The following is a 12,629-nucleotide window of genomic DNA, read 5'->3' as shown; positions in this document are numbered from 1 at the left end:
TTGCTGACGCGTCTCTGCAACATCGCAGGGCGGTCGGGACAGTGCCTCTGGATTGACAGACCTGGGTGGTGGTCAGAGGTGGTAAACAGAGATGTTTAAGAAGTGGGACTGGAGGGTGTGTTCCGACTACAGAGGGATTACACTCCTCAGCCTCCCCGGTAAGGTCTATCCCAGGGTACTGCAGAGGAGAATCCGACCGATAGTTGAACCTTGGATTCAGGAGGAACAGTATGGTCTTCGTCCTATTGTGCAACACAGGACCAGCTCTACACTCTCCATTGGGTGCTTGAGGGTTCATGGGAGTTCACCCAACCAGTCCACAGACCACATGGCGTTCAATCGTTTCCCTCGTGGTGTTCTTTGGACCCTTTGCTCAGGGCTGTCCAGTCCCTGTATGACCGGAGCAGGAGCTGTGTTCGCATTGCCGGCAGTAAGTCAGACCTGTTCCAAGTGCATGTTGGACTCATCAGGACTGCCCTTCATCACCGGTTCTGTTCATTGTTTTTATGGACATAATTTCTAGGCGTTGGAGGGTGTCCGGTTTGGGGACCACAGGCTCTCATCTCTGCTGGTTGTAGATAATGTTGCCCTGATGGCTCCATCGAACCTGGGCCTGCAACATGCACTAGGACGGTTTGCAGCCGTCCGGATTGGAATTATCTCTAACGATACCTGTTTGTAATATATGTATTTTACTTTTCTGTATAAAATGAACCATTTTGAATTCCCTTTCTTACCAACAACAGTATTTGACTTTAAGTATAAAGACAAACCTGGAGATCCGGCTGGTTTAACATATCACATTATCTTTACCTTTGCATTTGATTTATTCACTTCAATTCAGTTTCAATATACTGTTTCCGAGCAATGAACCTGAATGATACACCATTATGTTCTAGGTTCCTCTTTCGACAAGAGCTCCCCCACCTGGGCATCTCTGGCCCGTGTGGCCTCTCTGTGTAACCGCGCTGTGTTCAAGGCGGGACAGGATTCTTTGCCCATCCTCAAACGTGACGTGGCTGGAGATGCCTCAGAGTCCGCTCTGCTCAAGTGTATCGAGCTGTCGTGTGGACCCGTCAAAATCATGAGGGAAAAGAACAAGAAGGAGGCCGAGATCCCCTTCAACTCAACCAACAAGTACCAGGTCAGTCAGGTCTAACTAGCACCTATTTATATAAGGAAAGATTAAAGGTAATAGTAGTAACATGTGATGATAGCATGTAAAGGGATTTTAGGTCAGTTTATACTTGTAACATTAAAATATTTAATACAAATCTTAGAAATCTTAGAAAATTGGTTTAAATCCCTCCAGCTCTCCATCCATGAGACAGAGGATGAGAACGACAACCGTTACCTGCTCGTCATGAAGGGGGCGCCAGAGAGGATTCTGGACCGCTGCTCCACCATCATGATCCAGGGCAAAGAGCAGCCCATGGACGACGAGCTGAAGGAGGCTTTCCAGAACGCTTACATGGAGCTGGGAGGGCTGGGGGAGAGAGTGCTGGGTGAGACATTACACATGACGTTACACAACATGCCCTTTCCATCTAGTCTGGGCTTTATACACACTTTACACACTTGTCGAGCCTCGGGAGAGATTCTCCAACTTGTAGATTATCGCTTATATATATTAGTAAAACAGTGATCATACATCTATTTTAGCTGTTTTGATTTGCATTTTAAACTACACAATATGCGTTCCAGGCAATTAGTAACTGGGATTTTTTACCCCTTCTATTTGAAAAAAAGGCACTGGAACACGGCTTAAACTGGTAATTCCTACTTCAGAATCAGAATCCACCTCCCTCCTGTAGACAGACTCATCCCCGTCCAAGATAAGCCCGATGAGGGTGGTGTCGTCCGCAAACTTGATCAGTTTTACGAAGTCGTGGCAGGAGATGCAGCAGTTTGTGTACAGGGGGAAGAGCAGGGGTGAAAGTACACAGCCCTGTGGAGCACCTGTGCTGATAGCCCGCGTGTCTGAGACATTCTTCCCCAGTCGCACGCACTGCCTCAATCAGGAAGTCAGTGCTCCACCCGCAGGTGGAGTCAGGCACGTTGAGCTGGGAGAGCTTGTTCTGGAGCAGAGCAGGAGGATGGTGCTGATGCAGAGCTGAAGTCCACAAACAGGATCCTGGCGTAGGTTCCTGGGGTCCAGATGATGCAGGAGGAAGTGGAGTGCCAGATTGATGGAGTCGTTCACAAACCTGTTGGCTCTGTAGGAGAATTGCAGGGGTTCCAGCAGGGGGTCCAGCAGGGGGTCCAGCAGGGGGGAGGTGAAGGGTTGACCAGGCCCAAATGACTTCAAATAACTTCATGACTACTGACATCAGAGCCACAGGTCTGTAGTCATTAAGTCCAGTGATCCGGGGCTTCATGGGGACTGGGATGATGATGGATGACTTGAAGCAGGCTGGGACATAGCAGGACTCCAGGGAGGTGTTAAAAATTCCAGTGAAGACAGGGGCCAGTTCGCCTGCACAGTGTCTTAAGGTGGCCGGAGTGACACCGTCTGGTCCAGCAGCTTTTCGAGGGTTGGATTTCCGGAATAGTCTGGTTACATTCTGTTCCTGGACAGTGAGAGTGGTGGGGAGACCGGGCTTGGGTTGGCAGAGAAACTAAATTCCAGAGAAGACAATGTGAAGCTCTTCCGGCTCATGTTTTCAGCAATTTGGCTTTTTGACCTGCATGTCAAAGTAGCCTGTGCGCTGTTTCTTTATATTTAATCTTCTGATACAATAAAATTGCTTTTAATTAACCTTCCATCAATTGTTCCCGTTCGTGCCAGGTTTCTGCCACCTGTTCATGCCCGAGGACAAGTACCCCAAAGGTTTTGCGTTCGACACAGATGATGTGAACTTCCAGACCGACGGGATGTGCTTCGTGGGGCTCATGTCCATGATCGACCCTCCCAGAGCCGCGGTGCCCGACGCTGTGGGCAAGTGCCGCTCGGCCGGAATCAAGGTCCGCTCTTCTCTTTAGAGCATAAAACACGGGAGGAATTTATGGGGATATGATTACACTGGAGTAAAGCAGTGCAATTAATCACATTTAAGACAGGATCAATATTTAGTCATTTCTAATCGTTAATGATCAGCTTGGGTCTTTTGAATCGACACGTCCTCTGTTGGTAAGAGCATTTGGTTTGGAGGAGATTTCAGACTTTGGAGGAAGAAATTTGACTATTTTTGGGGGGTAAATGCAATTTTATAAAATGTATATTGAAACCCTATTTTTTTAAACAAAACTTTAAGTAAAAGTCATGCTCAATATGAACAAAAATAAAAAGAATGATTATCTTTTTTAACAGAGATTGCCTCCTTAACTCCTCTTTCAAACCATCATTTCTCCTCGCTTAGAATCTTCATCTCACTGTCTTCAATCTGTAGTTTGTGGCTTTAAGATGAAGAAGACACGCAAATTCAGGACCACAGAGCGCCGTGCATCTTCATCTTAAAGCCACAAACCACTCCTTCTTTTAACCGAAATGGAGGTTTAAGATTCAACATTCCAGTCGTATATAATAGTGTTTTGAAACCCTGGAGCGGGTGACGCCCGGGGCATTCTGATGCTAATTGGGTACGTACTGTTAGAAGAGTTTCAAGTGAAACCAAAAGCTCCCTTTATCAGGAGGTCCCGCCCGGTGGGCAGGGCTCACACAGAGTAGGATATAAAACTTGAGTTCTCAGACTCGATTCACAGATTGAGAATGACTCTTGGATGCGAAACAAAACATTTTCCAGAGTCCAGATGATTCAACTGTTCAATAGTAAACCTTTACATACATTCTGAGTTTTTTTAATCTCTAGAAACAACTGGAGCTCAAAGCTGTGTTTGTACTTCCTCTTAGGTTATTATGGTGACCGGAGACCATCCAATCACAGCGAAGGCCATCGCTAAAGGTGTGGGCATCATCTCTGAAGGCAACGAGACTGTGGAGGACATTGCATTACGGCTCAACATCCCTGTCAGCCAAGTCAACCCCAGGTAACTAATGGTGGCTAAACGGTGGACACAAAATGCACAACTAGTGCAACAACAGTTTAAAAGTATTTATTATCTTTTAACAAAGTGAAAAATAATCTCATAAACAGGAGAGAACAAAACAGTTTTAAAACAATCTTGAGCTTTATCATAACTAGTATAAAGCTCATAAGAACATGAAGAAAGTGCTATAATTATGTGTTGAAAATGGCTGTCTATTTTTCGTATCTTTGTGGTATCCAAATTGGTATCAATTATCTTCATTGGTATTGAAATAAAGTTTGAAATGTTAGTATCTTGACAACACTAGTCAGCATTGTCCAAAATTTATTGGAAACAGTTGAATCCAAAATCATATAAATTTGTCAAAATACACCCAAACTTTCTAGAGAATAAGCCAAAAAAAAGACAAACTGATGAATCAGCACAGCAATGTCTGTACATTCATATCATAACTCCCATGGACATGTTTGTGAGCAGCTGTTGTCTGGTTTCAGGGATGCAAAAGCGTGTGTGATCCATGGCACAGATCTGAAAGAATTGTCCCAGGATCAGATGGACGACATCCTGAAGAACCACACAGAGATCGTCTTTGCCAGAACTTCCCCACAGCAGAAGCTCATCATTGTGGAGGGCTGCCAGAGACAGGTCAGTGCCAAAACTAAAGGAATCTAACACTGAAGGAAAAGCAAATGTGTTTGAATGTGGCAGGCTCAAGGTAAAGTGTGAGAGTTGTGTTACTTTTAGCTAGATCATGCATCTATATTGATTTTTTTTTTTTCAATGACCATAAATGCAGCTTAACCTGTGATGTCATTACTTGAAATGTATTGATGAAACAAATACCATTTGGCCTAAGTTGGAGAATCTTGCTCAGAGCCTTAGAAATGTGTGATTTCAAATGTACATTACTTTGAGTTGAGCTGCCAAAGCTAATGTACTCAATAGCATGTTCCAAGTATTTCATTCTTCATTTCTGCCCTGCACACATTCACGAGCCCTGTATGTGCATGTGTTTGTTCAGGGAGCCATCGTTGCAGTAACAGGAGACGGCGTAAATGACTCTCCCGCTCTGAAGAAAGCGGACATCGGAGTGGCCATGGGCATCTCTGGCTCTGACGTGTCCAAACAGGCCGCAGACATGATCCTGCTCGACGACAACTTCGCCTCCATCGTCACCGGAGTCGAGGAAGGTGAGAGCAAGGAAGAGGATGAGAGATTTTACACTCGATAATATCAATTAAATATTATAGACAAACACTTCTAGAAATGTGTTGTTGTTTTATTCATTACTTGAACTAACTCCTTGGCAGGTCGCTTGATCTTTGACAACTTGAAGAAGTCCATTGCTTACACTCTGACCAGTAACATCCCAGAGATCACGCCCTTCCTGTTCTTTATCCTGGTCAACATCCCTCTGCCGCTGGGCACCATCACCATCCTCTGCATCGACCTGGGCACGGACATGGTGAGGCCTTTGTCACACGGGCTTCTGTTGTAACTTCCATCTGCCTCAGACACTGTAAAGCTGCGCAATTAATCAATGCGTCAATCAACTACAAAAATAAATGTTATGTATATATATTTTTTCAGGACACTCACAGATGCTTCACGGAACAATAATAAGATAAAACAGTTAACATTAAAAAATGATGAATACAACAGCTGACAAAGTTTCTCCTTTGAAGATTTTTTTTAATGCATAACTTTCAAATGGTTTATCAAATGTTGAGTCCATAACCTGCTCTTCTGAATCTAGTCACTAGATGGCAGTGTTGTGTTAGACAAAGCCTTCTCTTGATGTTCTGTTTCTCTTCAGGTTCCAGCCATTTCTTTGGCTTATGAAGCAGCCGAGAGCGACATCATGAAGCGCCAGCCCAGAAACCCAGCCAGAGACAAACTGGTGAACGAGCGGCTCATCAGCATCGCCTACGGACAGATCGGTACCACTCCCTATATATATTATACCACACATGCTCAGGACAGTGTATAACAAATAAAACACAACTTTTATATTGTTCTCAAGTTTTAGAGTTTACCTAAAATTTCCTGGGTTCCAGATAATATCACAACATTGTCTTTTCATGTAGTGTTTAACAGAAAAAGGTTATGGAAACGATTATTCAGAAGCCCTTTATAAAGAGAAGAAAAATGAGCCCAGTTATGTCGCCCGGACTCGCGTTACAGGGGCCCCACCTTGGAGCTAAGCCTTGGATACTGGGCAGTGCACCAACTTTACTACTGAGGGACTTCAACAACAGGGGCAACGACAGTGACACCTGGAAAAGAGGTGATCGGAAAAACGGCCTGTGTTCACTTATTGGACTTCTGTGCTAGCCACGGATTGTCCATAACAAGAACCAGCACAAGGGTGTCCATCAGTGCACGTGCCACCAGGACACCCTAGGCCGGAGGTCAATGATCGTGTCATTGAGGAAGCCAGACAAACTTGTTGGGAACGTCTGGCAGAGCTCTCCGTCAGCAGGATCTTCAACTCACACCTCCAGGAGAGCTTCTTCAAGATCCCGGTGGAGACCAGAGACAGAGTCTGAGTGGACCATGTTCTTGCATTGTCAGTGCGGCTGCTCGCAGCTGTGGCGACGGCAACCCCCGAACCCGGTGGTGGATCCCAGAAGTAAATGGATACCATTAGGCTGAAGAAGAAGGCCTATCAGGCCTCTTTGGCTTTTTGATTCCTGAGCATGCTGACAGGTATTGGCAGACCAAGTGCACTGCTGCTTGTGCTGTCACAGACAATAAAATCCGGGGGGGGAGGCCATGGAGGAGGACTATCGGTCGGCTCCAAAATAATTCTGGCAAACTGTCCGACGCTTCAGGAGGTGTAAGCAAAGCCGTTTATGGTGCGGTTGGAGATTTGTTAACCTCAACTGGGGACCTCACCTGGGGATGTTATTGGACGGTGGAAGCAATACTTTGAGGACCTTCTTAATCCCGCTGTCATGTCTTACAAAGAGGACTCGGATTCATCCATCACACAAGCTGAAGTCACTGACAAACACAAACAAACTTAAGGTTTACCAGAGGCTGAGCCACAGGTCGTTACTTCTCCTCTGGCCTTTTACTAGATGTTATTTTCTTTGTTCTGCACCTATAGCATTATTCTGTGTGCAGGCATGATCCAGGCTCTGGGCGGGTTCTTTGCGTACTTCGTCATTATGGCTGAAAACGGCTTCCTGCCTTCTCACCTCGTCGGCATCAGACTCAACTGGGACGACCGCTCCAACAACGACCTTGAGGACAGCTACGGTCAACAATGGGTAATCAAGCCTTTCATTAGTCAAACTATAGGAGTTAAAGATAATAGTTGTAAATCCTGCTGGTTTTAAAAAACTCCAAAATATACTGCCATAATTAAAATTATAAAATCAGTCAAGTTTATTTGAACATTTAAACATGAACTTCCTATTCAAGGACCCACAATCATAGGTGGAGTTTATTGAAGACAAACCCTGCATTTACTACATTTAATTGAAAATAGGAGCATTTGCTGACATTGCTCTTCATTTTGTGCAGACGTATGAGCAGAGAAAGATCGTAGAGTTCACGTGCCACACAGCCTTCTTCGTCAGTATCGTGGTGGTGCAGTGGGCCGACGTCATCATCTGCAAAACCAGGCGCAACTCTGTGTTCCAGCAGGGCATGAAGTGAGTTCTGTAACTGTATGCACTTAGTCTGGTGCACTTTCATTTACCTGTAGATTGTATTTCTATCTTGGACACACAATAAACAGCTGCAAGATGAATTACAATTGCATCACAGTTTGATTTGAAGTGTGATTGTAATTGAATGTTGTCATTTTCCCCGCAGGAATAAGATATTGATCTTTGGTTTGTTCGAGGAGACGGCTCTAGCTGCCTTCTTGTCCTACACCCCGGGTATGGACGTGGCACTACGGATGTACCCACTCAAGTAGGATTAAAACCTCTGTACCTCGTTCTGCCCTCGTCCTGTTGCTTAAACTCGTCCTTTGTGTTCAGGCCCAGCTGGTGGTTCTGTGCGTTCCCGTACAGTTTCCTCATCTTTGTTTACGATGAGATCCGAAAACTCATCCTTCGCCGAAACCCGGGAGGTGAGACAGTTTCTGCAAATAATACCACAACTCAGCGCTTAGACCTGGTTTAGACCTGGTTTAGTCCTTCTTAAACTAGGTCTAAACCAGGATTAAACCATGACTACATCAGGACTGTACTGGGATCAAACCAGGACAAATACAACGCCTTAAGGAGCCTTAAGGAGCCTTAAGGAGCCTTAAGGAGCGTTCACACTGCGGCGTGTCCAGCTTACACTAAAGTCTATGTGGACGCATGTCCTTTTGAGTATATTTGCTGCGCAAATCCTGCGTTTTGAGTGTCAGATGCGGTGCTTAAGGGGCGTTTGAGCCTCGGGGGACCGCATTTCACTATCCAGGGCGTACTGGACGTAAAGCGTCTGTCTCCAAGTGTACAGGCGTCCAACTCGGGCGAGTTCCTCGTTTGGACCCAGTTTGGTTCTTGTTTACACCCACTTTTGTCCTAGTATAACACAGTTTAAACTCCTTAGACCAGGGCTTCTCAAACTTTTCCTGGCGTGCCCTGTCATCACAATGTTCAAGACTCCCTAACGAAGGCAAAAGGAGGCAAAAGGAGGCAAAATGAAATAAAGCATACACACATAACACATTTTCAATCATTAACCAACATCAGATAAAAATGCTCTGATATTATTCCCAAAACTTCCTTGATATTGCATATTTTATTATGCTAATCCTAACATTGCCTCCATTTGCCTCCATTCCTAAATTTAGAATGTATTTATTTTATAAAAGGTTCTATAGTTCTGGTTTAGTCATGGTTTAGTCCTGGTATAGTCCTGGTTTAGTCCGGGTTTAGTCATGGTTTAGTCCTGGTTTAGTCCGGGTTTAGTCATGGTTTAGTCCTGGTTTAGTCCGGGTTTAGTCATGGTTTAGTCCGGGTTTAGTCATGGTTTAGTCCTGGTGTATAGTCCTGGTTTAGTCCTGGTTTAGTCCTGGGTTAGTGATCACATCATCAGTAAACATTCAGACTTGACTAGCAAAACGTGATCACATAATAATCCAACTTTCTCTCTCTCTTTCAGGCTGGATTGAAAAAGAAACTTACTACTAAAGAAATGACCACAGCATTATTTCCTTCTCACCCGCCCCTCCCCCTTCTCTCTCCACTTCCGCCTGTACGAGATGTTTACTCCCCCACATGGCTCCCACATCCGCCTCGCCCTCTTCTCGCCCTCGTCTCGAAATTTAAAAATCAAAAACGCCAAGACTTCAGCGAGAGGCACACGACCGCGAGGGGACGAGCGGGAGGGCATCTGGTGTTTTCATGAATCTCTCTCTCACTCCATTGTTTTTCTATCCAAAGTTTGAAGAGCGCTCGTCTGCCATGTAACACTGTTTGTGCCGTTACTACTATAACTACAACACTGTTAAGTCGTTTAGTCGTGATAAATTACACCGTTTGTGGAATAAAAACGTTTCATCTTGCATTTGTCTTAAGGCGAGCGGAAAAAACACAAGGCAGCTTATGTCTAAATCAGAAAAATGTGATTTATTTTCTTGTATTTCTCAACTTTTTTAGCCTTCACTGCCATTAACAGGACACATGCATTCTACTCTCGCTCTTGACACTGCCACCTCGACAATGATAAACAGCATTCCTACCTTTGTTTAAAGTTTTGTAAAAAAAAATTAAGTTTGGATTGGGTTCGAAAGCTGCTTGTATTTTCATTTTGGACACGACAAAGCACACGACACATTTTACATCCCGAAAAACATCTTCCCCGCCCGTGGTCGACCCTTTACGTGTTTGTCTAATTGTGAACACAGTGCGAAATGCTCCTTCCCCGTCGCCATTTGTCCACTTGACTGCCATTTCTGCCAAACGCCACGCCCTTTTCCTCCCCCCCATGTTCAAAAATAAAATGTTTCTGAGTCCATGGAAAAAAAGAGATTTCTCTCCGATTTCATGAATTAAAACCAGCGGATGTGAGAAGATGCATTAAAGGCATTGTATGTTAAAAAAAAAAACTGCCACAAAAGAAAAGTAACATCTATGAAAAAACAGAAGGATCTCTCTTTTTTCAGTTTGGTCTCTGCTTTGTTTTGTGTGAGTTTTGTCAAAAAATGGAAATAAATGATGTGACTAACTCTTGGTGTTGCCGTGGTGTCCGGTCTTCTGTTTGAGACGGCTTCATACGTCACACTTATTTAGCACATTTGACATTATCAAGTTTCTTTAAGTTAGTTTCAACTGAAGACATGTAAGCAATACGGCCATAATCAATAGTTGCTCTCATAATAAATATTATTATGATAAATATTCAAATATATATATAGGTAAATATTTAGAAGCGTCCTCCTGCTCCCCAGTCCTGGCCAGATAGACAACGCTGCAGATTATTCACCTTTTTGCATTCATTTCTGAACAATGTGCCAATGTCGCCAATTAAGCTTTTCATCAAAGATGACTCCTAAGAATCACTTCCCGGCCCTGTTCAAGTACTGGCCCATATCATTTAAGAGAGACATCCTTATGCCCATTATAAAAACATATCACTTTAGATTTCTTTCATTTCTGTTCTTCTGACAAAGTTGTATTTTCTTGTCAATAAATCAAAGAGTTCTGCCTCATACCCACAATGCACCATCATCTGCGTAAAGGCTTCTTCCAACAGAGTGATCTACAACTTTATGTCATAAATCAGGACATTGAACGAAATAGTGCCGCACACTCTTCCTTGTGGGATTCCATTTTTTACCCTATAAACCTCAGAGTAAACTTAACTCACTCTGGTTTGAATTCTTCAGCCAGACAAGAAACTCCTTACCCAGTTAAACAACTTTCCCTCCACACCACACTTACACAACTTGACTAACTGTTAGTATTTCTGCCCTTGCAGAAGCCACTTTGGTGAGTGGAAAACAAATTCTGACTTTCCAAGAAGTAAGTCAACCGCTGGATAACCATGCCATAACCTTGACGTCAAGGCCTATAGCTTGATGAGTCGGACGGAGGTTTTCCTGGTTTCAGATTCGGTACAACAATAGATTGTTTCCATGCTAACAGAATACATCCTGTATCCCAGATGAGATTGAATAGTCTTAAAATAATCTTCAGTTTTCAGTTAAATGAGAGAGCATATCATAGCACATCTCATCTCTAACTGGAGTCGTTTGTCTTGCCTTTCGAAAGCGCACATCTTCTTCAAATAGACCGAATGGAAGGTCAAGATCATCTTGAGTTGGAATCTTGGGTATAATCAATTTAATATTCTTTGCCAGAGTATTATCTCTGCTTTGCTTTGCTTTGCCACAGGTAAGAGATGGTCAGAGCTGTGCGCAGACACAAAAGTACAAGCCAGCAGCTGTATCATTGCTGACTGCTTCAATATCATTCTCTATTAGAACTGGCGTCTCATAATTGCACTTCACTCATATGTTAAATCATTCCCCAGACAGTTCATCTTCCAATTTTGGATCAGTACTGCCTCCAATGGGTTCTTTTGGCCGTCCTTACTGTTCTTCACATCACTGCATGAGCTTTCTTGTATTGAGTGAGGGTATCCATAGTGTGGCGATCATCTATCGTCTTAAATGCCTTATTTGTTGCCCTAATAGCTTTACCAGATGCTTCATTCCAGGGCACGCGTTATTTATGGCCATCACCTTTTTGGGGTCGTGTCTTTCACTGACTGTGTGACGGTTATTATTATATCATTATTATTATTATTACACTATTGCATTATTTAATTCATCCACTTGAGTCTCGAGTGGCTTGGCTTTTGGTATTCTTCGGTCTTGTCATTTTTGTGGGATCCCTTGTCAACGTTGCCATTTTTCTCTTGGCGGAATGTTGGTGATGTCTTCTTCTTTGGTGTTTTATGGCGGTTGGTATCCAAGTGTTACATTACTGCCACACACTGTAGTTGTACATCTTAAACCTTAGACTTCATTCTTCAGGCTACATTATTTAGACTTCATGTTGTTGTTGTTGTTGTTGTTGTTGTTGTTGTTGTTACTTTTAATGGTTAAAAAGGTGCATTTACCGCCACCTACTTCTTCTTCTTCTTTGGTGTTTTATGACAGTTGGTATCCAAGCGTTACATTACCGCCAGACTTTATTATTTAGACTTAATTCTTCCCACTTTATTCTTCCGACTTTATTCTTCTGACTTTATTATTTAGACTTTATTCTTCAGACTTTATTCTTCAGACTTTATTCTTCTGACTTTATTATTTAGACTTTATTCTTCAGACTTTATCCTTCAGACTTTATTCTTCTGACTTTATTCTTTAGACTTTATTCTTCAGACTTTATTACGCCCTCCCAACCCCAAGCATTACATTACCGCCGCCCACTCGCCCAATCCAGTAGATGCACGGCTGCCAAGCAACGACAACAGAGGAAGTATCAAAGCCTAAAGAATGAAACCTAAAGAATAAAGCTGTACGGCGAAAGCACCGAACATGGAAGAAGGAGATGAAGATGAAGAAGAGTCAGCTCTGGAATAAAGAAGATGAAAATAATAAAGTCTAAAGAATAAAGTCTGGCGGTAATGTAGCCTTCACTTAGATACCAACCGCCATAACAACAACAACACTGTAGTTGTCG

At 43.4% G+C, this 12,629-nt stretch overlaps 1 protein-coding gene across 1 annotated transcript in view; it reads left to right on the top strand.

The window, feature by feature from the left end:
• LOC140362147 (sodium/potassium-transporting ATPase subunit alpha-3) overlaps positions 1 to 9,502 on the top strand; it is a 35,356-nt gene extending 25,854 nt beyond the window's left edge. The window contains exons 11-23 of the mRNA XM_072448203.1: positions 900 to 1,144; positions 1,313 to 1,505; positions 2,789 to 2,964; positions 3,851 to 3,987; positions 4,482 to 4,632; positions 5,009 to 5,177; positions 5,298 to 5,452; positions 5,804 to 5,927; positions 7,117 to 7,262; positions 7,519 to 7,649; positions 7,813 to 7,914; positions 7,983 to 8,074; positions 9,100 to 9,502. Coding sequence (XP_072304304.1) covers positions 900 to 1,144; positions 1,313 to 1,505; positions 2,789 to 2,964; positions 3,851 to 3,987; positions 4,482 to 4,632; positions 5,009 to 5,177; positions 5,298 to 5,452; positions 5,804 to 5,927; positions 7,117 to 7,262; positions 7,519 to 7,649; positions 7,813 to 7,914; positions 7,983 to 8,074; positions 9,100 to 9,128 — 1,850 coding nt within the window. The 3' untranslated portion in view covers positions 9,129 to 9,502. The remainder of the gene's footprint in view (positions 1 to 899; positions 1,145 to 1,312; positions 1,506 to 2,788; positions 2,965 to 3,850; positions 3,988 to 4,481; positions 4,633 to 5,008; positions 5,178 to 5,297; positions 5,453 to 5,803; positions 5,928 to 7,116; positions 7,263 to 7,518; positions 7,650 to 7,812; positions 7,915 to 7,982; positions 8,075 to 9,099) is intronic.
• The last annotated feature ends 3,127 nt before the right edge of the window (positions 9,503 to 12,629 follow it).

This window comes from Eucyclogobius newberryi, unplaced genomic scaffold (genome assembly GCF_026437365.1).
Source record: "Eucyclogobius newberryi isolate DKJ021-1_F unplaced genomic scaffold, fEucNew1.0.hap1 SCAF_16, whole genome shotgun sequence".
Classification (NCBI taxonomy): domain Eukaryota; kingdom Metazoa; phylum Chordata; class Actinopteri; order Gobiiformes; family Gobiidae; genus Eucyclogobius; species Eucyclogobius newberryi.
Note: the sequence above shows the minus strand (reverse complement) of the source record. Positions and strands in the feature narration are given on the sequence as shown.